Source organism: Protopterus annectens, chromosome 12.part0, assembly GCF_019279795.1.
Source record: "Protopterus annectens isolate FY-2018-M chromosome 12.part0, PAN1.0, whole genome shotgun sequence".
In the NCBI taxonomy this organism is placed as follows: domain Eukaryota; kingdom Metazoa; phylum Chordata; order Ceratodontiformes; family Protopteridae; genus Protopterus; species Protopterus annectens.
The window spans coordinates 182,150,244-182,177,803 of NC_056746.1; the positions used below are offsets into that span (position 1 = coordinate 182,150,244).

The 27,560-nt window shown below is 39.4% G+C and overlaps 1 protein-coding gene across 1 annotated transcript in view; it reads right to left on the bottom strand.

Moving 5' to 3' along the window:
• Positions 1-27,162, bottom strand: part of CASKIN1 (CASK interacting protein 1) — a 1,590,276-nt gene extending 1,563,114 nt beyond the window's left edge. Inside the window, 1 exon segment of the mRNA XM_044089212.1 lies at positions 27,019-27,162. Coding sequence (XP_043945147.1) covers positions 27,019-27,162 — 144 coding nt within the window.
• Positions 27,163-27,560: the final 398 nt, after the last annotated feature.

Here is a 27,560-nt window from a genome sequence, read left to right on the forward strand (position 1 = left end):
ACTAAGCCAGGGGCACTATATTATTGATAACATATTTATTGGAATTGTGAAGGCTGTTACTTGATAAAACACTTTTACTATAACCACAGAAATCTTTGAATTTTAAAGGAGATACAAATAAGAGTTATTACCCTCTTGGTTTATTAAGTACACATTATTGCTGTACTAGCTTTTATTGGTTTGACAGATGTTACAAAATATCAAAATAAGAAAACTTTCTGTGGTTGGGGGCCCTGCAGGAACATGGTCCCTCAGCAACTGTAGGGTTCGCTGGTGCCTAAAGCTGGCTATGCCTACCTAAACTTTGAAGAAGCTGAAATTTATAATTTTAGCACATTACTGGTACCGTTTCTATTATTTTAATTGCTCCTGAAGGTTTTAAACAGTTTGAATTTGCAGTACTACACACAGGCAGGACAAACTTTGCAATGCAGGGCACCTTGTGCTGGCAGTACAATTGCTACTGGTAGAAAAATGATTTCATGACAGACAGGTACTATATTTACAGGGTCTATATGGCTGATAACAACAACAACAACAATATGGCTGATATGGTCTGATGTTGAAACGCTGAAAAATGGGTGGATGATTATGAAAGCATACAGCAATAAGATTCATTCAGAGAGGTACACTACAGCTTTTGTATGAACAACGAAAGGTAAGACAGAAACAAAGAGCGAAAAAAGATATTCAGAGCATTTATAACACCAAGGACAGTTTGTCTTGTGTGTAGTAACTTTTGCAAATAGCATTTTTATGGCATATGTGCTGGACGGTTTTGTAGTGTGTGTGTGTGTGTGTGTGTGTGTGTGTGTGTGTGTGTGTGTGTGTGTGTGTGTGTGAGTGCATTCATGCACATGCTCATTGGGGTACCCATTACAGCACTCAATTTCTAAAAAGAAACAGCATGAACAAAGTCTAGTGTAATGGGTAACTGTTTTAAATATTTTCATTATTCAGTTAACTGACAGAATAAAGGAATATTTAGTAACAGTGACCAATTAGCTAATTAGCTATCAGAATGTTCTTGAAACCTCCATCCTCGATGCTATATCACAGTAACTCTACAGCAAAAGCACGAAACTGTTACATCATCTTTTGTTAAAAAACGAATGTATGCATGTTAAACTGAATGAACTAACCGCTTCATAATGATCCCAATCCAGAAAGAGGATAACAAAACAGAAAAAAAATGAAGCAATATACCACAAATTATTTCCTTAATGAGAATTCTTATGTTTTTAAACATTCCGTTGCTAACTACTTTCTGTCTTTTGATTTTACACTTGTAGACTTTTTTTATGTAGGTGGCAGCTACAAATAACTGCCTGCCAGACTGGAAGTTTTAATCAAACAGGTTTCATTGTTTACTTTTGTCATCTTCCAGATTCATTAACGCCTACACTAAGTATATACTAAGTGTACACCATCTGTATTCCAGAACATCCCTATCAGATTTTGTGTGCTTTCTAGTCACTCAGAAAGATTGCACTAAGTGTACATGCATTCTGCACTTTGTGGTAACCTGTATGAATACCCCTCGATATTTAAGGCTGCAAGAAAATGGGTAAGAAAACAATAATTAGGAAGAAAAGCAATATTTTTGTATCCCAAGCTCTGTAATACAAGGCATCCTTCCTGAAATTATAGAACTAATTGTTCTTTTTATCTTCCCTAAGGTTAACAATCACCCTCAGCCAACTAACCAACCTATTCCCACACTTAATGCTACCTTTGCTGATTTCCCTAAATCCATAGTATCTTGAACTGTATTTAAATCAAAGTCCTAGAGAATTAAAAAGAAGAAATATCTCATTTCCTTTCTGAGGTTTCTAATGCTAACAGTCAAAGGCCAGAAATCAGCAAAAGCCTTCTGCTCAGAACTGTAGATTGAAAGTCTGTCAGTCATATGAATGTGTGATTCACAGAGGTCACATGATTGACAGTCTGCTACCCCACAACTTCTCAAAGCAGCAGAGCAAGGTAGGACAAAATTCAGGTGAAAATGATATTTTAATATATAAATCCTACTCCTGGTTTACAGATGATTTACAGATGAAGTGTCAACAAATGTTGGAGTGAGTTGCATAAAGATTAGCTGTGTAATCCCAGTTGCTCCTTGGACCCTCTCCTAGTTTCAGTCTATACTTATTCATTGATTGTGGCAAAGTGGCACACTTAGGGAGTGAGGCATACCTCCACACATGCCTTTGCTACTAGCCCGCTGAGTCATACAGTTATACCTCCCATGATTCCTTGCACACTGTCAAGTCATGTCTATCACATAGCACTTGAGCAACCCAGTTGTATGCAAATGGAATGCCAACTCAACTCTGTTTATGTGAAGATGAAGGACTCCAGATTCTTGAGGAATTATAGAAGTGAAATAATAATCTTGGCTCTCATTTGGGACTTGAACCTAAAACGTCCAGCAGACCATGCTGGTGCCACTGCTGCTGGATCAAGTAACAGCCTCTGGACAGATAGGTGATGAGTTTTCCCTTGAGAGTCTTACCCTTTCGGCTAGGAAGCCATCAGCATGGTGATTAAGTTAAAATTACAAGCAAGCACACACAGACACACACACACACACACACACACACACACACACACACACACACACACACACACACACACACACACACACACACACACACACACACACACCAAAATACAGAGAAAGCCTTTGGCACTGTTAGAATAATGGAAGTGAAAATATTAGCTCTCATTGGTGTGTACAAATCAAATCTAAAAGTGTATGTGTGTCAGCTACTTGGGCAGGGACAAGAAGCACTGGTGGGATAGAAAGAGTGTTTCAGGACTTGGCCTGGAACCCTGGCTGAGGTCTCAACTATATAGCTGTACCAGTGGAGTCTTATCTGGTGATCTGAAGAAAGAGATAGTAACCAGCCCCGGACTGATTGTGGTCTCTGTGTGCTCTTAAGAAAAATTGCACTTGACGCAGAGAGCTGCATCTGGAAATACTGTGTGTGTACCTGTTATCCTCGCAGTGAACCTCCCCCCCAGGTGCCAGTGGTGAGAATTGAGGCTCCTTGATTACTGGCCCAGAGATGGGATATCCATGTCACATATTGGCTGGCAGTGGTGGGATCACCACATCACATATTTGGATTCAGCGGTGTGGATATTGAACTCCTGTAGCTTGTAAACAGTGGCCACTAAAGAAGGTATTTGTACTCACAAGCAGCCAGACAGTGAACATTCAGAGTTTCATATCACAACAGTTTTATTTTTGTTAACTTACTTAGCCAGGAAGAGCAGGCAAGGATGTCAGCAGTGGAGTATGGCAAGCTGACAAGGAACCAGTTGGCTGAGATGTGCCAAGCCAAAGTACTGGACATGTCAACCTCACTAAAGGAGAAATGATTGAAGCCTTAACCACAGCTGCATCACAGACAAGCAACCAGGAGAACAAGCAGGTTGGCCTTGGGGAGGTACAACTCTCAAAAAAATGACAGTTCGACTTTGCCTCAGAGGACTTAAAAATCCATATGGAGTTCAAGAGACTTGAACTGGAGGCCAAACATTTGGAACTAGAATCAGCAGAGACTCCGGCATTGGGAGGATGAAGAAAAGGAGAAACAGACGGCATTAGAATCAGCAGAGAGACTGAGACATCTGGAGACCAAAGAAACTGAGAGAGGCAGCATGAAAAGGAAATACTGACTGTCCAGCAGGGTCATGGAGGTAACAGGGAAGGGAGTTAGCAAACCCCAGAAGCAATAAAGATCAGCAAATTACTTCCACAATTTGCAGAGGGTGATAATTTTGATAGTTTTATTCATATGTTTGATATGGTATGTAAACAGTATAATGTTGACCAAGGGCTCTGGGTATGGTTCCTGACCCCCTTACTCCAGGATAAAGCTGTAACTGCTGTTTCTAAATTGTCTGATACTGATTGCTTAAATTATAATACAGTTAAAAGTTGTTTATTAGAGTGTTTAAAGTTAACATCTGAAGCTTATAGGAAAAAAGTTTTGTGAGCATAAACGTAAGGTAGATGAAAGTGTGTCTGACTATATTCTTGAGTTAAGCTCTTATTTTTATAGGTGGGTGAGTGGGTGTCTGCCCCACCCTTTTGAAAATCTGGCAGACCTTGTGGTGAGGGAACACGCCCTTAGCACTTTGCCTGAGGACATGAAAATCTGGTTGGCAGATAGGGAATGTAATACCACAGATGAGTTGGGGGAAAAAAGGAGACTATACCTAGCAAGCAGAGAATCACTGCACAGGAAAGGGATACCCAGTGCTGCACATGGGTATAAGGGAACCAGTGGTGGGCAGCCTAAACCACCCCAACAGAGTCTGCTCAAAATAGGGGAAGGCACTAGCTCAGGTACATGCTGCATTGCCAGGATCAAGGGTTAAATGTTTTAAATGTAACCAGTGGGGCCACGTAGTATATAGATGTCCATGTAGGCACGGTGGGGAAAAATTTTAGGGGAGCCAGCAAGTGGGAATAACAGAATGCCAGTGGTAAGTTGTCTGGAGACAACAAGGGTACCAAACTACCACAAGAGGTTATATCCTATAATAGTAGATGGGAAACAGACAGTTGTTAAGAGAGAGACACAGCCTCTGACCTAACCATTGTGAAGCCTGCTGTGGTTAAAGAGGAGCACTACTTGCTTGGCCAGTCCACTCCAGTCAGAGCTTTAGCAGGGACCCCATTCCAAATACCTTTAGCTAGGGGTCACTTTGACTTACAGGGTGGAAAAGGAAGCAAGCAAGTAGGTGTGTTTGAGTATATCCCTGCAAATGTCCTGTAGGGAATGATTTTGATAATGCAGTACCTTGTGTGCATGCAGTGACAGGCTTGAAAACAGGCATGTGGGTCTGGTAGCCTGGGGGGACCCAGACAGACTGCACACATGAATTCAGGACTGGTGAGGTGGCTTCTTCAGGGAGGGAGCTACCCTGTAGCAGTGAGACTGAAGGTGAGCCACAGCTGCTTGTGAGTACTGATGTTCCTTGGACAGAGTGACTACAAGGGCAGAGGTGAGTAGTTGTACCCAGGTTGACAGTGAGGCACCACTGTTAGAGAATACCAGACTTCCTGTGGAAGGGGAGCTGGGAAGGGTTACAAAGAGAGACTTGAGACAGGCTCAGCTCTCAGACCCTACATTACAAGGTTTGAGGGATGTAGCCAGGCAGGCGCCTGATTCTCAAGGAAAAGGGGAATGTGTATACTGGGACAAAGGGTCACTGTATAGAGAGTTGATCCCTGTGGGAGGGCTAGAGGGTGAGGTAATATAACAGTTGGTAGTGTCCACAGTCTACCTTCTGGCACTTCTAGCCATAGCCCATGACATTCCCTTTGCAGCTCATATGAGCATGAAGCATACCAAGAGATATATTATGCAGAACTTTTATTGGTCTGGGATTTCCAGGGATGTAACAGGGTACTGCAGGACCTGTGAGCAGTGCCAAAACGTAGGCAAGGCAGGACACAAGAGGAAAGCTCCTTTGATGCCTTTACCTATGATTGAGAGCCATTTCAGATGGTAGCTATGGATACTTTGGGGCCTCTGAGTACCCCAAATTTCACAGTGAAGTATTTCCTAGTAGGCAGAAAGGGTGGGAAATGCTTTGTTAGAGATTTTCAGCAGGGTAGGTTTCCGAAAATAAATACTGACTGACAGAGGTGCCAATTTCATGTCAGACCTGCTGGCCTGTCTGTGGAAGCACTGTGGGTTGAAGCACCTAAAGACCACTCCTTACTATCCCCAGACTAATGGTCTTGTGGAGAGGTTAAAATCTATACTCAAGACCATGCTATGGTATTTGCAGACCAGTTTAAGAGGGAGTGGGACAAATATTTGCCCCATCTGTTTGCTTACAGGGAGGTGCTCCAGGAATACACATGTTTTCATCCCTTGAGATGCTGTATGGGCATAGGGTTGGGGGCCTTTAGATTTGATTTGCAATGAGTAGGAGGGTGAGTGTGAATACCACAAGGAGTCTGTTGTGGCATATGTCCAAACCTCAGGACAAGACTCAGGGAATCCATGGGCTTGGCCCAGGAGAACCTGACAGATGCCCAACAGCAGAAATAGATCTGGTATGGCAGGAATGCTAAAACTAGAGAGTATGCTCTAGGGAAGTAGGTTATGGTTCTCATTCCTGTTAAACACAACAAGCTGCAGGCAGCCTGGGAGGGACACTTCAAAGTGGTAAGGAAGTTCAGTGATGTTAACTATGTGGTAGAACTGCTAGGCAGGAGGCAGGGGCACAAATTGTACCATGTTAACATGATGAAACCTTACCATGACAGGGAGGCTCTTGTGCTGAGTATTTGCAGTTGATGGCAGGAGGAGGCTGAGGGGGATCTGGTGACTGATCTCCTCGGTGAGGCTCACACTGACACCTCAGTGGAAGGGGTGGTACTGTCCCAGCAGCTATCCCCTACCCAGATTTGAGAAATCCGATCAGTGTTACAAGAGTTTGGGGGCATGTTCACTGGGAAACCAGGGTGAACCCACCTGGTGCAGCACCATGTGGATACAGGACCCCAAAAACCTATCAAACAGGCCCCTTATAGGGTGCCTAAGAGAGTCAAACAGATTCGTAGGGAGGAGATACAGGAAATGTATTTATTTATTTATTTAACATTTGTTGACTTGGAAAGCCTGACTAGGCTCCACAGAGCTATTTTCAGTGGAGGCCTGGGGAAAAACGTTCCAGACACATGTCTTTAGAATGTGGGAGGAAACCCACGCGAACGCAGGGAGAACATGCAAACTCCACACAGAAGGCACCCCAGTCAAGAATCGAACTGAAGAACCTCTTGCTGTGAGGCGACAACATTAACTGCTGCACCACTGCACCAAAATGTTGTAACTAGTTGTAATCCAGAAGTCCAGCAGTCCCTGAGCCTCCCAGGTGATGCTGATACCAAAGAAGGATGGCAGCACCAGGTTCTGTGTGGACTGCAGGAAACTAAATAGTCACAAAGAGTCAGATGCTTACCCCATGCCTAGGACAGATGAATCCCTAGAGCAGCTGGGTGGGGTTAAGTATCTTACCACTACTGATCTTACCAAGGGCTACTGACAGGTGCCCTTGACTGCCAACACTAGACAGAGGTCAGTCTTTGTGACTCCTTTCAGCTTGTATGAGTTCAAGAAGATGCCCTTTGGATGAAAAATGCCCCAATGACTTTCCAGAGGCTGGTAGATCATATCCTAGCAGTAGCAGGAGATTTTGCCCTTACTTACCTGGATGATATTGCAATCTACAGTCATTTCTCGCAAGAGAATCTTCAACATGTCAGGGAAGTGCTGGGCAGACTACAGAGGGCAGGGTTGACCATTAAGCCCATTAAGTGTCGGGTGGGTATTGCAGAGGTCTCCTACCTATGACATAGAATGGGGAATGGTAAGATCAGGCCAGAAGATGCCAAAGTGGAAGCCATTCAGGCATGGCCTGCCCCTGTTACCAAAAAGCAGGTGAGGGCATTCTTAGGGACAGCAGGGTACTACAGAAAATTTCTCCCCAATTATAGTACCATAGCTGCTCTCTTCATTGATCTGACAAAGAAAAACAGGCCAAATAAGGTAGTGTGAACCCCAGCATGTCAGCAGGCATTCCAGAAGCTTATAGGAGGACTCCCTGTGTTAGCTAGTCTGGATTACAGCAAAGAATTTGTTGTGCAGGTTGATGCTTCAAACCATGGGGTGGGGGCTGTACTCAGCCAGGTTTCCTCAGAGGGAGAAGAGCACCCAGTGGTATACCTTAGCTGTAGGCTCCAACCCAGGGAGGAATGCTATGCAGCTGTAAAAAAAGAATGTCTAGACATAGTGTGGGCACTGGAGGAAGGAAATTCACTGTAGTTACAGACCACAATCCCTTATCATGGCTACATCGAGCCAGCCAGCAAAATGCCAAGCTACTAAGGTGGAGCCTAGAGTTTCAGGCGTATGATATGGAAGTACAGCACTGCAGTGGGGTTAGCAATGTCAATGCAGATGGGCTCCCAAGACAGGAAATGGAGTAAGGTATTCCCAGATGGGCTCATCCCTCTCAAGAAATGTTTCTCAAGGGTCACTTGAAAAACTAGCTTGAGTCTTCAAAGGGAGGAAGAAGTGTGATGAAAGGAGATACTTCCAGCACAGTTAGCTGGAATTTTGTAAATGATTATATGTCATTGGTGAATATCAAAATGATTTATACAAGATGTTTGTGTTACAAATGTATTAGAACTGCATATCATATGTATATCAAACTGCTTGTACAGATGTGTGTTGAAAAGGTATTTGCAAAGTGCTGTGTTTGAAATATAAGCTACTCAATAAAGAGGATATCTCTCAAGTTTTCAATGCAGCTAGAGGCACAAAGTCTGTGCTAAGAAGCTTTCTGTATTGCCCATGGAGTGAGCTAATTGCTACTTTTAAAGCAGGAAGGAATGCAATTGTTTTATGACTTCCAGCATCTGTCAAAGATCACAGCAAAAGCCATTGTCTGTATATTTATTTATTTCACATTTGTTAACTGGGTTAGTCCAACTGAGTTTGCAAACAAACCCATTTTCAGTGGAGACCCGAGGGGAAACGTCCCAGCAAATGTAAATAAAGATAAAGTGACAATATACAAATATTAAGTAACAATCACAATACAAACTAATTGTAAAAAGAAAAGGTTATTAACTATTTGCATTGCGTTGATAGTAAACAACCCATTTTCAGTGGAGACCCAAGGGGAAAGAACCTTAGCAAATGTAAGCAAAGATAAACATACAGGACAAAAACTATTAAAAATAACAATGCAAATATGAAATTAATTATAGAGAGAAAAACAAAAGAAAAAATATGAACATTAAGGGTTGCACTGATAGCAGTGGTCAAAAATGTACTACATATGAGAGTAAAAACAAAAAGATAATCGTTCAAAAGACGGACAATGTATAGACATTGATAGGAAGTGGGGGAAAAAGATAAATAGAGAATGGGGGGGAGAAAGGAGGGGGCTATAGTAGTAGAGCTGAGGGTTTAGGTTAGTTTAAGCAGAAGTTACTAAAAGGGAAAGAAAGTTAGGAGATGCAACAGGTTATACAGTACGACAGACTAAGACTACTTGTGGTCAAGGCAATGGCATAATTTCAAGTTTAGTAGGTGGGATTTAAGCTTGTTTTTAAAACAGGGAAAGGAAAGTTTGAATCTAATATGGAGAGGGAGTTTGTTCCAATTTAGTGAGACAGAGTGTTTGAAAATTAGTTTGCCAATATTCTTTTTGGGTTTATAAACTGAGAGAAGATGCTGATCAGCAGTCCGGAGAGGCCGGACATTTTTACAGGTAGATGCTAAATGCTGCCAGCTTAAGCAATGGGGAGTTGCCTGAGAACTAGAAGTCAAATGACCAGAAATTATATAATTCTGCAAGCTCTCCCAGCAGTAATATTTTAGATATTAATTTGAGAAGTCTCTTAGTGAGACAGCGCATTCTGTATTCAGTCTTGGACCTGACAAGAACCATTCACCACAGCTCTGCCTTGCTCTAATGAAGTAAGTTACTAGGGAATAGTATAATTCTCTAAGATATAGTCAGGAATATAGTGAAGCTAGTTTAGATTTTGTTTTTCTTTATTTGTGTGAGCCTGTACTGCAATGTTATTTTAAATATTTCCTGTGGTTTTGATCTCTGATGTCTCTGTTGTCTTGTTCTTTTATTATTCATTATTAAATATATTTAAACCTTTCACTGTGGCTGATCTGTGTAGAGATATTTAAGTTTTGAGAGAACTTGCATATTTATTTGGTGCCACTGTGTTGCCCACTCCTAATAGTCTTGCTTTTGGTCAAACTACCATTTGTAGTAATATTAATATTACAGTAAAACTGGACAGCTGTGTTAAGGGCCTTGAAGTAGATGATCAGCCGTGAATGGTGGGAGTGAAACCTACCCTATAGTCTGGGCACAACAGGGCATAGCTATTAGCTAGTAAACCTGTGCCATCCTTTCCCAGGTGTGTGTGTGTGCGTGTGCGTGCGTGTGTGTGTGTGTACATGTGTGTGTGCATGTGTGCATGTGTGTGTGTGTGTGTGTGTGTGTGTGTGCATGTGTGTGCGTGTGTGTGTGTGCGTGTGTGTGCATGTGTGTGTGCATGTGTGTGTGTGTGTGTGTGTGTGTGTGTGTGTGTGTGTGTGTGTGTGTGTGTGTGTGTGTGTGTGTGTGTGTGTGTGTGCATGTGTGTGTGTGTGTGTGTGTGTGTGTGTGTGTGTGTGTGTGTGCGTGTGTGTGAGTGTGTGTGTGTGTGTGTGTGTGTGTGTGTGTGTGTGCAAATCAAATCTCAAACAGCTGGACAGGGACATGAAGCACTGGTTGGGAAGAGAGAGTGTTGGAGGACTTGGACTGGAACCCTGGCTAAGGAATCAACTCTATAGATGCACCAGTGGGGCGTGTTATTGGGGATATGGAGAAAGAGAGAGGGACCAACCCTGGACTGACTCTGGTCTCTGTGTGCTCTTAAGGGAATTTGCACTTGATGCAGAGAGCTGCATCTGGAAATACTGTATGTGTACCTGTTATCCTCCCAGTGAACGTCCATCCCCCCACAGGTACCAGTTGTCAGGATGGAGGCTCCTTGATTACTGGCCCAATATGTCACATATTGGTTGGCAGGGATCTATATTAGAACATTGAAGTTTCACAACTTCAAATGTTCTAATATCGACCCCTATTCAGCGAAAGCTGAGAACATCGAACATGAAGAACTGTTCTCAGGGAAAAAATGTGCTGTTCCAAAACACATACACACTTACATCTAACCCTACACTAAACTGTACAAACACCACTAACTATCCACTTACCTTTACCCAAACCCTAACCCTAAGGTCCGTCACTATCGCACACTCACCTCATCCGCGCCCTAACCCTAACTCACCTACCCCACCCTAACCCTCACGTCCACATGATTGCACACTTACCTGACCGGCGCCCTAACCCTAACTCACCTAACCCGCCCTAACCCTCACGTCCACACAATCGCACACTTACCTGACCCGCGCCCTAACCATAACTCACCTAACTTGCCCTAGCCCTCACGTCCACACAATCGCACACATACCTAACCCACACCCTAACCCTAACTCACCTAACCCGCACCCAATCACACACTTACCTGAACCCGACCCATAACTTTCCACCACAATGCTGACAATATCAAAGTGACAGAAATGGACAACCAAATTCTTTCCCTAGGAAAAAATTTGTTTTTCTGTCGTTTTGCTATTTTCAGCGTTCGCTGAATAGGGGTCGATATAAGAACATTCAAAGTTGTGAAACTTCAATGTTCTAATATAGACCCAGTTGGCAGTGGTAGGTCATCACAATGACATTACTCAGTGGGATGAAGCTAGCAACTACATGCAAATGAAATGTAAAGGTGCATTCTGAACCCAAACCATTGATAGTAGTGAAAAAATTTGCTTTAATGCTTGCACCCAGAAAACCAGTGAAATGATAGTGTGCTGAATTGAAGCAGTATGCAGTAAAGTGGTAGAAATATGGATGAAACAGTAAAAGACAGATTTGCTAGTAGCATTTTCACTGAAGACTGGGACATGTTGTATCCCTATTAAATAAAACAATTCAATGAACAATTGAACTTGTGCAGAGTATGGAAATGACAGAGATAGTTATGCAACAGTTAAGGAACCACAACTTATCTAATTGTGGGGAAAATTCAGATGAAAGTCAAATAATTACTATAAAGGTAAAATGTGTAATCACTGCAATAGTAATAACAATAACAATAGTTATAATAATAATAAAAGTTGCATTGAAAGAATATATGTTTCTAGAAAAGTTGTCAATTTCTAGATAGTTAAATAATAAGGAAAAAATAGCTGTATTTCTTTTTTTGTAAATAAAAATTACACAGAAACTGATGCAAACAACATCTCTCTCTACTTTTTCAATTAATGATAACAAAAATTACATGCAGACCAATGCAAGGACAGCACTGTTGATTATCAATATAAAATATTTCATTCAGTGCTGCTAAATAAATATTAAGGACCATAACACTTAAAACAAATACTGAAAATGCTTGTACCGAATCTGATTATTGCTACAATGTGCTATGAAAAGCAAAATAAACAGCTGTCATTAATCGTGGTGAAAGTGAATGGTCCCTTTTTATGTGGCAGGAAATGGCTACAGAAACTTGTATTAAATCCAAACAGGATAACGTCTGTAAGTTAGAATGTGACAAATGAGTTAAACCATCAGAAGAATTGAGAGAAATGCAAGTTGAAGAATTTTTGTGAGGAACTTGGCATACTGCATGGCAGTGATGTGAAATATGCCACTTTGGTGAATCCTAACTTGTATCCAAAATTTTCCGAGAAGCAGCCGTGTACCATTTTCAATGAAAGGGAAAGAAGATAGAGAGTTAGAAAGTACAAAGAGAAATGATTTTTAGTCCATCCGGTGACACCTACTTTTCTGTGGTAAAGTGGAACAATATAATTCACCTGAGTCGTGATTAAATAATAATTGTAAACCAAGATGCCAATGCAGAAATATATCTATTCCCAAGAGAGCAAGACAGTAGCCATGATGACTGGTGTAGCTCTGGGCTTGAAGACTGATGCAAAATGTGCTTATCAAAAAGTATTAGTTGATGCCTGTGCTAGAGACATAAAGGGATAAAGCCCTGACTACAGCTCAGACACCCTGAGTCCGATCAGCACACTTGATGGCATTGGCTGAAAGAATGGGTTTGACTATGCTAGGGGACAAGGATGGTGCTTCTGCTTAGCCCATGCCACTGTTCTGATGAGAGAGCCCTAGTTGTAGAGTTGGGGAGCCAATCATGATGCAGAAGCACCAGTACAGGAAAAACATGGGTATGATCACCTAAGATGGCAATGGTAGCTGCTGTTAGCACATGTCAAGGAGCATGCATGTACAGATATAGGTGCATAGGTCTGCTATGTGTGCTCATGCCACCACCAGAGGTGGGTTAGGCCATAATCCAGTTGCTCTAATTGTCACCATGCCAACAAGAGCACATAGCACCCTCATGGCTGTTTGAATGATGTCTCCTCTCAGACAACTCCAGATGGAATCTCAGGAATGGAGAATTAATGGATGATTTCTGATCAAGAGGAGTCTTGATAGTCGGGAGGCACAAGAACAAATGTGACATAGAAAAAAATATTGCTTGTTTATAATTCTAAAAAAAATATTTAACCACAGATAAGGACAGAGTCTTGTTTATGTTTAATTGATTACCATTTGGACTGACTTCTGCACCTTCCATGTTTCAAAGAGTTATGTCCTTGGAACACAAAAAGTGTGCATCTCCGTAACATTCCAAAGGTATTGTTAAAACTGTAAAATTAATCTAAATTTGAGTTTGGCAAGTGACAGTTTAAGTGTTTGAGGTGATGCAAACAGAATTTTTATTTGACTGAGAAGGTTAAAGTAATTCATGAAACAAGACCCAAAATCACACTTCTATGAAAGAGTCATAGGTTATTCTGGGCATAGTAAAAGAAATTCCATCAGTAGTTTCATGGTAGAAGATTCAAGTCATTGACAGACTGTAAATCACTGATAACTCTTTGGGATGAGTGCACCATGGCAGTAGCACTTATCAAGAGCTGAACTATTATTTTATCTGTTTACGACTAACATAGCTTGTTTCATTAATTTATTTTATTTATTTGTTTACTTACATACATACATGCATTTGTTAACTGTGAATATACAGCTGAGAGCTTCATAACCAGTGCAGGCCCAAACTCCAAGTAGTAAAACTAATAAAGAATAGTATACAAGAAGGTACTTCAAGGAAAAACAGAGTATTGCAGATGAAATAAGGTATAGTACAGTTACAAAGAAAATGAAGAAAATCTGCATCATGTAAAGTTTTGTACAACAAATTATATAGGAAAAAATCAAATAGCAAAACTATTAACGTGTCATTTTTGCCAGTAGTACTTGTTCAGAAATTATGCATCTTCTCTGTGTGACATATGGCTGTATAATTTGCATATGTGTATAGGAAATCTGGAATTCTCAAATCTGTTTTTTGGATTTTGGGATGTTCACTAGCTGTCCCACTAATTCTCTGAGCTCACTGGAGAAGTCCCTGCCTGAAATGGTGTCAATGGGAAATAGACAGTCAGCAGATATACGTTTGTGTGCAGCAGATAATTAACCTGTGGTTAGTTATTGATCAAATTTTTTTTTTTCAAAAATTTCTTTATTCGAGTTTCAAGGAGAAAAAAAACAATCTACAATACAAAAATGAACTAACACAACAAAAACAATCTATATACAATATGTACAAAAGAAGTCACTTTATTGGTCAATTGAGTGCACACACAAGGCTTGAATAAGAGGAGGATACAACCTGTAAAGGGGATAATACCAGTGGAGAGGATAGAAAAGGATAGATCTTAAATAAGGGGTAGATCTATAAGTAATCAGCTGTCTACCAGATAATCTTAGCTTCTTATAATTAGCATTTTATAATTTTTAAATTTATATTTCTCACCTCTTAAGAATGACTTCAAGCAGATATTCCCAGTATTTATGATAATATTTACATTTAGTAATTGTGTAGAGTAGTTTGTGGGATGAGATGTATTTGATGGCTAAATTGCTAAAACCTTCCCACGAGAGAGGGGTTGCACAAGTCCAGCTCTTTGTAATGTAGAATTTAATGAGAGCACATATTGTGATGAGGACATGTTTTAGAATTCTTAGAAGATTGTTTATACTGATGTATAATATGGCCGTTTCCCATGACAGAATGCTTTTTCCATAACCCAATTTTTCTAGTCTAGCTCTTAGTGAGCACCAAAGCTTGTGTACTTTACTACACTCCCACATAATATGAAGGATATCTACAGATTGATTGTGGCAGTGTGGGCAATTAGGAGAGTAGTTAGTATTGAATTTATTTAGTTTTAGTGGGGTAAAGTCGGCGTCATTATTAATTATAAGTTGGGTGTATAGGAATTTTTTAAAGGTATGAATTTGAGCGTATTTACAAAGGTACCTTTTTTTACTTTGTTCATTAATTTGTTGAGTTTTCCCTTGCCATTATGGAGAAAATAAAATGTGGTCCTGACATTTTACATCCATTACCAGTTTATATACTCTAGAAATAGTTTTGCCTTTAATTGTCAGGTTTTTAAGAATTAATTGCAATAGAGTAATGTCTTGTATATCATAATTATCTGGAAGGAATTTAATCCTAATAAGATATTGTAATGAGTTGAAAATGCTTACGTACTTCTTTGGAAGATTAAGTTGCATTCTAAGTTGTGTTATATCATAATCTTTCCATCTGTAGATCTCCCAGACCGTAAGTTCCCTAAGTAAGGGATAATCTATTAAGTTTATAAGCTGATTATTTAGTAGTAAAATTGGATTTAGATGAAGGGTTTGCAGTACGGAGAGGGCACTGAATAGTTGTATTGACTTAAAAAGTTTTTGAGTTATTAAAACCATACATTTAATAATTGGATGCAACTTCTTGACATAGTCAGATTTTTTACTTAAAATGAGGAAGAGGAGGGATTTGGGATTACACCCAAGAGACTTAATTTGTTGAGACCATAGTTTTGCTCATAGGGGGGGACCATATGTTTGAGTTAGATTCATAATTTATTATCTTAACTAGCATGTATGAAATGATGATACTATAATATAGTTTAAAGTCAGGTAACCCTAACCCTCCCTTAATCTTCAGAAGTATAAGTTTATCATATTTAATTCTAGTGGATTTAGGGTACCAAAGAAATTTAGATATAGTTTTCTCCATAGCTAGAAAGAATTTTTTTGGGAATAAATGAAAGAGTGGCATTTAGTTGGAAAATAATTCTAGGTAACAGATTCATTTTTACTGCACTAGCTTTGGAGAGTAGGGACATGTTAACATTTTTCCATCTGTTTAAGTCATTGTCAGTGCTGGTCCACATACAGGTTAAATTGTTTTTAACAATTTCATTAAAGTTTGGGATAAATATTATCCCCAAATATTTCAGCTGGTAGATTAATTTAATCTCACTCTCAGGGAAGTAATAATCTTTATGACCAAGAGGATTTAGAGGGAAGAGATGTGACTTGTTGGGATTTAGCTTATAATGTGAGATATCCGAGAACTTATCAATTGCTTTAAGTATTTTAGGGAGGTCATTTGAGGAGAGTTGGAGATGTATGTTTAAGTCATCTGCAAAGGCCGAAACCGTAAGTTTAATATTAAATATTTTTGGAATGTGGTGAAAGGCTTTTTGTGAAATAAAAAAGAGCAGGGGGTTCAAGGTATAGGTTAAAGAGGTAAGGAGATAGTAGACAGCCTTGCCTTGTGCCACTGGTGATGGGAATAGGGTTTCTTCTAAGATTATTTATCTGAATAAAAGTAGAAGCCAGTTGATAGAGTACTTAACTTTTTTTTATAAAATCTTGAGGAATTCCAAATAGAGGCATAACGTTAAATAAGAAGTTTAAATTAACTCTATTGAATGCTTTGCTTGCATCTGCGGCAATAACATAATTGGGATATTTATCTGCCTTAAGTAGTCTAATGACTGAGTCCAGTAGCAAGGTGTTGTCGCAAGTTTGTCTATTTACTATGAAACCCAATTGATCTTGAGAAATATTAGAGAGGAGTATATTTTTCACACGACTAGCTAAAATCTGGGCTAGTATTTTAATGTCAGCATTTATGAGGGCAATTGGCCTCTAGTTAGATGGATCTGTTGGGTCAGAATTTGGTTTGGGAATAAGGATGGTTTTAGAATTATTTATATAAATATCTGTTATACCATATTATATTACATAGTTGTATACTTTTAATAGGATTTTTGAGACAGGTTCTGAGAATATTTTATAAAATTCTGAGGTATACCCATCATGTCCTGGAGATTTACCTGGTTTAAGATTATTTATTGCATCTTTTATTTCTTTTAGATGGATTGGTGATCCTAGGAGTTTTTGTTGGTCCTGTGTGACTTGTGGACATTTTAAGTTATGAATGAAGTCCTGACATTTTTCATTTAAAGGCGGGAGGGGCATGTTATACAGATTTTTATAAATGGTCTCAAAAACCCTTAAAATGTCTTGGTCTTCATGGTTTACTTGTCCTTCATAGAGTATTTCTTTGATCATTGGCGGTCCGTTCTTTATATTTATTAGCCCGGCTAAGAATTTTGAAGGAGTTTGCGCCTATTCTGAATAATGGTATAAGGACCTGCTTTCTAAAAAAGTTAGGTTTTCTAGATAGTGCTTATGCAGCTGTTTCTGCCATTCGACCATTTTTTCATCTAATTCATTCGAGTAATTATGTTGGAATTGTATTTTGACTGATGCAATCTGAGATTCTAAGTTAGCTCTAACATTAGTGTATTTTTTAAACCAGGCAGATTTTTGTATTATAGCACCTCTAATAACTGCTTTAGCAGCTTCCCATTGCTTGTCATAGGGTATCTGAATGAATATAAAATCCTCATCAAATTGAACTGAAATGCTAGTTATTTCCTTGGCTACCTCCTGGTTTTGAACAATTTTAGGATTTAAAGTCCATTTATTAAAATAGGGGATGGTTCGATTGGGGTTTAAGTGATGTATGGAAATGTTAATTTTAGAGCGATCTGAGATAGTTCTAGGAGAGATAGAGTATTTTACCTTGTATGATTGAAAAAGTTGAGAAATTAGAAAGGCATCTATCCTTGACCAGGATTTGTGGGCAGATGAGAAGAAGGTGTACCTAGATACTGTTTTGTCATATTGAAAATTGGTATAGGGATCAAACAAATCAAAAGTGTTTTGCAGATCATCAAAGGCTATCGTAATACTATGTGATTGCCTGGTCTCTTTGTGTGACCTATCTTTGTTTGTATCTAATAATGCATTCCAGTCTCCCCCCAGTAATGTATAAGTGATTTGGGTAGTCAGCTAAAAGGTTACAGATTTCGTATATAAAGAATTGTTGGTTAGAGCAGGGGCTGTAGATGTTTACAAGAAGTAAGAGTTTGTCTGTGATATGATGCTTACTAGTAAAAAAAACCCATCTACCCTTTGGGTCTGTTTTTATGGAGAGGATCTCCCCCTGGTAGGATTGGTTTATAATAATAACAACCCCTCTAGAAGCGGAATTATAACCCGCAGCTATTATTAGCGTGACCTATTTCCTTTTCCTTTCCCAAAGTTGTGTGGTCAGGTGAGTTTCTGGAAGAAAAGTTATAATAGATTTGTTTTGGTATGTGATATGCATGACTAGGTTTCTTTTACCTTTGTCTAAAATCCCATTAACATTCTATGACTCTATAGTTATCATCTCAAGAAATTAAAATTGTAATCATTTTTAATGATAAATAATAAAAATGTGACTAAAGATAAAGATGAGAACTGATAGGTAACTGTGCTAAGTAATTCCTTCTGTAAAGTGACTTCTATACTCCAAACCCCCTTGTATGTGCCTAACCACCCATCCCTCTGCAATGGTAGGTGAGTATGAAGTGTTAGTAAATAGAGAGTTTGAGTTTGAGTTAGAGTATAGTGTTCAAGTAATAGAGGGATGTCAGTAAAACCTACAGATTTCCAAATGTACACAAGCATCTGAAAAAACTCCCGCAGGGCAGCCTCCTATAATAAAAGTGTTAAACAAGAGGAAAATATCTGACCATATATAGAAACATTATTAAACATATTTGTTTATAAAAGGAAAGAAACCCTTAGGTGTCATTAATTAAAAGAAGTGCACTAAGAGGCATAGTAACAACAGTGGGTCGCAGGCTATTTACATAGTGCTATAAGAAGCTTCAATGAGCCAGCTGCTTGGTAAACTAAGCAAATAAAATGAACCTTTAGTGGCATATAGATAACTAGAAATTAGTTACACTAAGATAGTCTTAAAACCAACTCTATTATTTCTTCCAACCTAGGAAAAAGAAACAGGACAGGCAAAAGAAAAAGGCAATATTAACCACTAAGGCTACCTCTGCCTCTAACAACTGAGATCAGCTTCTAGCACATTCTTTTCTTTTATGCATGCTGTCAAAATCAGTCTTTAATCCATAAAAGCTCCTTGATACAGGAAGTTATTAAACAGGTCTATAAAAGTGGACTATAGAGATTTTAAGCACTACCTCTTGCAATAAATAACAAAAGTTAGATGTATAGCAGTTTATGATGTTCAGTTTAACATATTGATGGAACTCCTCTAGGTATATAACAGCATCATTAAGAAACAGATATTGATGCAGAAGTAGCCAATAAAAATATTGGTACTTCTGTTAACTTTAAACGCAGTGGAAACTAACAAATCAACTGAGTGATGTGAAGGTTTATACAGGCAACCACAGATATAGATACAGGGTCCACTGATGATTATTGAGAAAGTAATAGTTTAAATCAGGCATATTTATCCACAAAAATGAAAATAGTGTCTTTAAAGTCAATCAAAATTAACTGTAATAATATCACAGTCGTTGCACATAAGTATACCATTAACTAGTCAATCAGCTTACATTCAAGCGTTGCAATGCAGGATTCATCACTGGCGAATCAATAGAGGACGTATTTTAGAGAGAAGATTTTATTATCTTAAATACATGAATATAGAGCGAGTTCCTGAAATTCGCGACACATTCCATCGGTTAAAACCTCTCCCAGTAATGCACTGGGGCTCTGAGAAGTTATTTGTTGATCTAAGAGTTGAAAGGTGAAGGGATGTAGCAGTCACTTGTGTTTGAGTGGAATTACGGTTAATGGAACGTTGCAGTGCTAACGGACCTCGCAGCCTGCTTGTATGCAAAGGAAAAACATGGATTACACCTTTTACTTCAAAAAAGTACTTAGGTAAGCAGTAAGCAGGATTAAATCTATGGGTGCTGAAAATGGTAGCCTGATGCTTTATTATAGTAGCATTAGATTTCTTCATGCTGGATTTACTTTGAAGAGACGAAGGAAGGTGGATTTGGCCTCCAGGTGTCTCAATGGTAATTTTTTCATTTTTGTAATAGAAACTTAATGTAGCAGGATATTTCATCTGAAAGCGTATGTTGCTTTCTATCAGATAAGTGCAGTATTTACTCAGCTTTTGTCAGTTTTGTTTGATTTCAAGAGGAAAATCTTGTATAGTGACTTTATGGCCTCTCCATGTGAGATTCTTTTTAGTTTTATATGCAGATAAAATTGCTTGGACATGTGCCGAGTTGAAAATCCTGACATAAATCTGTCTTGGATAGACTGCAGTTTATAAGCGTTTTATGGATCTGTGAGCTCTCTCTATTGTAATATCACCCAGAAGGTCTTTATTGTTTAATATTGTATTTAGTATTTCTTTAATTACAGTGTTAATTTGAGTGCTTTCAATGGTTTCTGGCATTCCTCTAATAATGAGGTTGTTGTGACTGTTTCTAGCTTCCAAATCCAGCATCTTTTGTTGTAGTTCCTTAACAGTATTTTCACTAGTCTGCAGATCCTGTTATTTTCACTTCATTTTCCATGGATTTAGCCTCATTTTGTTCCAGTCTGTGCATAATTTGTTCTAAACTAGAACTGAAAGTAGATCATTTATGTGAGAATCCTTGTACTTCAGTTTGTAGTGGTTGAAGGGCAATTTTAAGGTCTCCTAGAGTTAGTGTTTGTTCTTGCTTTGTTTGGAGGGTTGATTTAGTAGGTTTCATCTGGGATTTATTTGGTTTTTGTCTTTTGGATGAGGTATTCTTTTCCGGAGTAGCTATAGTAGACAATTTAGTCTTGGATGTCACAGTTTCCATGTGTTCTGATTTTTTTTCCATGTGAAGCTTGATTTTGAAAGTTGGTAGAATGAAGTACAAAGAATTAGAGATGTAGATAAGTTATGTTCAGGGACTTTATGTTGAGACGACCCTTCTTTTCCTTTTCTTTGTCCTCTCGGCCTGCGTGCTTGCAAGAGTCCACGCCATGCGGCTCAGGGACTTGATTGCAGTAAGTATTAATTTTCCAGTAGAAGAGTTTCCCGGTACACATAAAGCTGAAATAGGTATGTAATCGTCTTGTTGCCTTAAACTCAATTAAAAATTTGAGTATATTCCTAAGGATGTGCAGGCAGGAGATCAGATATTGATGAAAGTTAAGGGAGCTGCACAACTAGTGTGCTCACAGGCTGTCCTCCATTTTGGAATCCAGTTACTGATCAAATTCTATCCAGTGAAGATTCTTGAGTGAAAGGCAATGATATATTCTACTGTACCTTATCTCAAGCTTGTGTTGAAAAAGAGGTAACACGTTAGTAAGGCAATGGCATGAGTATATAACTGAAGAGAAGAGATAAGTGTTTGCTGTGGCAAACCTAACAGAACTGGCGAAGAATGTTTTCTTTGTGCAGGTTACCCAGTTTTATGTTACCTTTACTAAAGGCATTTCTATATGATGGTCACTCCTTAGTTGATTATGTAAAACAAATCCTGAGATCAATGTAAAGGCAACTCTTCAATAACAGCTAAGTCAAAGGAAGTGGTAATAAACTGACACCTGTCATAGTCAGAAATATACATTGTTAGAGATGGAAAAATAATGGGAGAATTAATGTTTTGGGGAAGAAGGATATTGCGTTAGCCTTTAAGACCTCAGATGCATTCTCATATCACTCAGCCAGTCTTGTGAGGAAAAGAAACAATTTTGTAGTTTAGAGATAACAAGCTCAAAAATTTAACTAAAAAGACAGGACCCAGTGCGACCCAGTGCGACCCAGTGCGACCCAGTGCTGACACTTAAGGCACACGTAAGTTACCTGGTATGAATGCAGAAAAAGAACTATTCTACCTAGCAGTCTGTTTTCATTCAGACAGAAAATCACAGAACTATCATTTGACATCAGCTATTAAACTTAGATCATCGGGGAGATTTATGTGAGACAGCGTGACAAAAGCTTAGGGGAAGCTGAGAAACACAGAGACAGCCAAATTGCAGTGTTACAATGCGTAGTTTTGCCAGATTCAAAACTTCTACAGAGGTTAAAAAAGAGTCTGTATTCCATGTTGGTGATTGTTTTTAAACTGTGTTCCCAAAGATGCGGTCGAACTGGTGTTTGATCAAGGGTAGTCTGCCAACTACTTCTGATGTTAATGGAAATTTGTTCCAAGCCAAAGCAACACTCATGTTTAATGGACAGCTGAATCTTTCTACTTCAAGGTACAGGCTATTTTGTCTTGTACTAAAATTATGTGGGACAAATTCCAAACTAAGAGTACCACATAATATTGTCTCTATGAGATATTCAAATTATTAGATTAAATCACCAGTCTGGTTGTGGATACAGTCATGAAGAACTGAATCCAGACATATCAGACATAGAGCTGATGTGCAGTGATGGTGAAATCATGCAAGTAGAGAAAGTCAACTAAAGACTCAGCCCCCACAGTCATTCCTGATGGTACCATGAACTAGCACTTCCCCATAACTTCTCTAGCCAGCCTGATTGAAATGGGTATCTTAAGACAGTGTAAAAATTGTCTCATGCTGTGTGCCGATCATCTATTTCCCAAAAAGCATAACACAGTGTGTGTGAGAGATGTGCATATATCATATCCTTGGAGGTGAAAATGTCACACACAGTAAGCTCAGACACCAAAATCATCAGCAGTACACCACACATCACATCTCTCTATGGCCATCAAAATACAAATAATCCATCATATGCTGAGGTTCTAAAGATTAACTTCCCTAAACCTCAAAGACCACCAAAACGTAACACAGGCACAAAGCACACTCAGCATTCTAATCCTTAAGGCAAGGAGTCTCAAAGTCACAGTTGCTGAGCCCATAAGGCAGGCACTGACCCCAACCAAAGATTCTTGTTACAGATGACTCCACTGTAAGACATACAGGTGTGCCTATTACTAAGCTGACCAAGGAAGTACTGGTGGTTAGTTGCTTGTCTGGTGCCAGGATCCATCAGATTACAGATGCACTCAGGTTCTTGAACAATAAGTACCAGTAGACTCTGTTATAGTTCATGCTGGTGTCAATGATTTGAGGTGTACCTCCCTGGATTATATAACGAGAGATATGATGGAGCTGTCAGACTATATGTCCAAGGTAGGTATGAGCCTAGCACTGAGCAGCATTCTCTACTGTCTCCAAGGATGATGCCACAATATAAGCAAAAAATAATTGACTTCAATAATTGTATCAGCCTTTTGGTATCAATCAAAGGATGTCCAATATTTGCCATCCTGGGATGATATCATCAACAGACCATGCTGCTTCACCAAGTATGGCCTGCATCTGTCCCATCTACGGTTCTGATTATTGGCAAAGATATTGCCCAACCTCCATAGTATCCTTCTAGGCAATGTCAGCCTGATAAACCTGCCAACATAATGACACAAGCAAAAGAAAATATAAAGGTGCTACTGATGGAGCCTAAACAAAAAACTCCACTCTCTACAAGCCCTTCTCACTCTGGAAGACATTAACATCTGGGTGACTGAGACATGGCTTAAAATAGCTAAGAGTGTTCCAGCTATGTAGGGGTAAAACAACTTCTACACATTTAGACCAGCTACTGTGCAGGAGGGGAAAAAGGTGGAGGTGTATCAATCTACATCCAGAAGAGACTCACATGAAGGGTGGTAAAGTGGCATAGGATTATAGGATCATAGCAGGTTACTAGTCTAATGGTTCTGGGGACCTTACAAGCCTAGCTAAGAGTTTATTCCCAAAAAAGAAACCTCAGTCAGCACGATGCACTAGAACTTCTTCATGTCTAAATAATCATCAGAATGCTCCAATACCATATATTAGTTAAATATAGAACTCCCTCAATTACAAAAGAAAGTCACATCATCTATCTATAGGAACTAGAGTCACTCAGTATGAAACCCAATACTATTTTCCTAGGTGATCTAAACTATCCAACTATAGACCAGAAAACCTCCACCACCGCTACAAATGCCCTGGAGCAATTAGTCAGAGTATCCACTGGGGGAATAACATCTTGGATCTTGTCCTTACTGATACGGGGCATCTTGCACCGACCTTTGCGTATCTTCAGCACTTGTTAGATCTGACCATAAAGCAATTTTCTCTTCTGAAACCTGAGATTCCTTCCACCCAAGGTGCCTTTAGAAATGTTTTTAAAAGAAACTTGGCAAGCTTCAAAACCCTACCAAATCCAGTTAACTTCAATGAATATGCAGAAATGTACACTACCACACTTTACCAGCATGTAAACAGCTGTGTAGATACAGCTCTACCCCCATAGGAACAAGTGCAGGGTAAACCCCAGAAACAAACTCACATGGTTGAATCATAATATCAACAAGCTTTATAATAAAAGGAAAAGAATTTTGACCAAAAAGTAAGAAGAGTAATTCCCAGAATGTCAAAGTCATTGTCCCTGAAATAAATAAACAACTCAGGAGCTTAATAAAATCCACCAAAGCCAGATTTGAGGCTAAAATAGCTACCCAAGCCAAAGACAATCACAATGCATTTTTTTAATTATGTTTATAATTTCAAAAGCACAATGCAGCATTGCACTGAGCTGATTGTGAATAAAGTTACCTATACTGAGGCTGAAGATATAGCGAGCCCGCAGTGGTGCAGCGGTTGCATTGTCGCCTCACAGCAAGAGGTTCTCCCGTTCGATTCTCGGCTGGAGCGCCTTCTGTGTGGAGTCTGCATGTTTTCCCCGCGGTCGAGTGGTGTTCGAAAGGCATGCGTGAATGGGTGTGCCTTCGTTGAAGGTTGGGCATCGGGCTGGCATCTCGGCACCATAAAAATTGACTGCCAATCATTAGCGGACCAGAGTTCTGCTGTGGCGACCCCTAACCGGGAAAAGCCAAAAGAAAAAAAACTGACTGATAAATTTAGCTTTACCTTTTCCTCCATCTCCCCTCCATCTGTCTGTCCCTCAAGATATACCTTGAACTGGCCCACCTCCGGCTATCACACAAGGCCAAGTCCTAAAAGTGCTACCAAAAGCTAAAATTACTGCATGAGTGGGTCCTGACAATATGCCTGGATGCATCTTAAATAGTATAAAGTATAACTTAGCCACATGCCTAACAAGACTGTTCAATCTCAGCCTCCATGCAGGTTTTGTACCAAGCGAATGGACACCAGCTATAGTCATTCCCCTGCATAATCAAGTACCTTCCATAGACCCAGGCAATGACAGACCCATCAGTCTGAACAGCCTTATATGTAAAGTCATGGAAAGACTTATTGTGTAAGTAATCCATCAGGACATGGGGAGCCTCCAATCACTGGACCCATCTCAGTTTGGCTTTGTCAAGAGCAGGTGGATTTTTTGAAAATGTCACCAAAGCAATGGATGAGGGTAAAATAGCAAACAACACATACCACAACCTGGCCACAATTCCCCACTCAGGCATAGTAGAAAAGCAAAATAAACTGGTAATAAACCCCTATGTCAGTTACTGGATTGCCAACTGGCTCACAGATAGAATGCAGATAATCAAAACAGGGAAACTACATCCACAAAGAGACCAGTCACCAGTAGAGTCTCCCGGGGTGTTGGGCTGGGACCTCTGCTGTTTGGCATCTACTTTTCAGAAGTAAAAGCTAGTGCCAAAAGTATCTGGCTGGCTAAGTTTGTAGATGACTGTAAGGTAGGAGGAGTCATTGAATCACCAAATGACTTAGCCATCCTGCAGGAAGGTTTGTTTCAAATAAATAGCTATTATCAGAATCACGGCCTAAAAGTAAATGCCAAAAAATGGATTACTGTATCCTTTGGGAAGTCATCTACCCCAGAGAACTACCACATTGATAATACTCATCTAAGAGTGGAGGTGGCTGTTTAGGATTGGGGAACTTATGTGGACAGTGGCCTAGCTTTTGTCCAACATGTGTCTATTGTTGTAAGAAACTCCTTCTATACTGCACAGCTTATAAACAAAGGGGTTATATCTAGATCTAAGGATATCATTGTCCCCCTTTACTCAGCCCTCATTAGGCCACTCAATGAATATAATGTCCTCTTTGGCATGCATCTGTCCAGGCATATGCAACAACTGGAATGTTCACAAAGATACTTTACTAAAAGGATACAAGGCCTAAACAACATGTCCTTCACGGACCGACTCAAAGCCCTGTCACTGTACTCAATATCCTACAGACTGCTAAGAGGTGACCTATGTCTGATATGCAAGGCATCCTCTGACCAATTACGGCAAAATCTGCCAAAAAACATACGTTAACAAATAAAGAAGTCTTATTTCGTTCACTAAAACAATGGCCAAATAATACCATGTAAACTAAGGAAGTTGTTATGATTCAAAAGGGGGTTTCAGTCATTCCAGATAAAGGAAAGAAAGAGGGAGCACATTCATTTTAATAAAAGAGGTGCAAACAAACTCTGTTTTGTAAAGTCTTGTTAATTCTCTTATTGTGCTTGGTACAGTTTGCAGTTATTAATGACATTTTGATCCCCCAGATTTTGTTGTACTTTAAATTTAAGTGGAACTGCTTCATTATGCCCTACCCTGGCATGAGATCTATCACATTGCACAAGGCAGTAAGTATCGTGGGAGTAGCCAGTGTAAATATGTATAAGCCCGCAAAACTTAATTGGTAGTAATTTTGCAGACACATATAATGTAGACACTATGCCCTCTAAAAGTGTATCAATAACATTTAAAATGAACTAAGGCAGCAAAGTATGCATCTGATTTTTAAAAATGTACAGGGTAAAAAACAGAGATTCCAGAGTTCAGTACAACCACTGAGCAATGCAGTATAATAAATGCACAGTTTAGCACTAAAATATCATAAAATTCAAGTTAAACCTTGATCACTGCAGTGAAATAAAGTATGCAAGTATGACATAGCTACTGGATATTTAAATCACTGTGGATTTAAGAGGCATAGAACAAGGGATCGTGTGTGTGTGTTGTTTTCAATTAAGCAGAGTTACAGTATTAAAAGTGAAGGGACTGTTGGCTAAATGTATACTTTATGGATTTTTGCAAACCAGATCTAATTACAAGTCATTAACAATCAGACCCACTACTCTCTTACCACATCATAGTGCCCATGCTGTGCTGCAAGGTGCAGAGGAATTTGTCCTTCATCTGACTGGGCATTGACCACTGAGCCTGCCTTCAGTAACATCTTCATTGGCTCCACTTTACCCTGCCATGCTGCATAATGCAACGGTCGCATTCCTGTATTAAGGACAACATAACAAAATGCTGCATCAATATGTGCATTTCATTTAGCAAACATTTATTTTTGCTTTGCATATGGCTGACAGGAAGCAGAAGAATAAATTACAGCAATGAAACAATCTGAATTTTCGGGAAGCACATATAAATCCTGCAAGGAGATGGAGATAAAGGCAAACTAGAAAACCTGATAGCTATATGAACTTGAGTCATTCTGGGAAATATGCAAGAAAGTTCCTCACTTTGTTATGTTTTTGTACATCAGACTGCATCAGTTTACAGCCCAAAAAAATTAACATTCCTTGAGTGAGACACATATCACAATAAATTGATTTTACTCGGTCGTAGCTGCAGGCTAGCACCTTTGGTGAGGAGCCTAAACAAATAGGAGGAGCA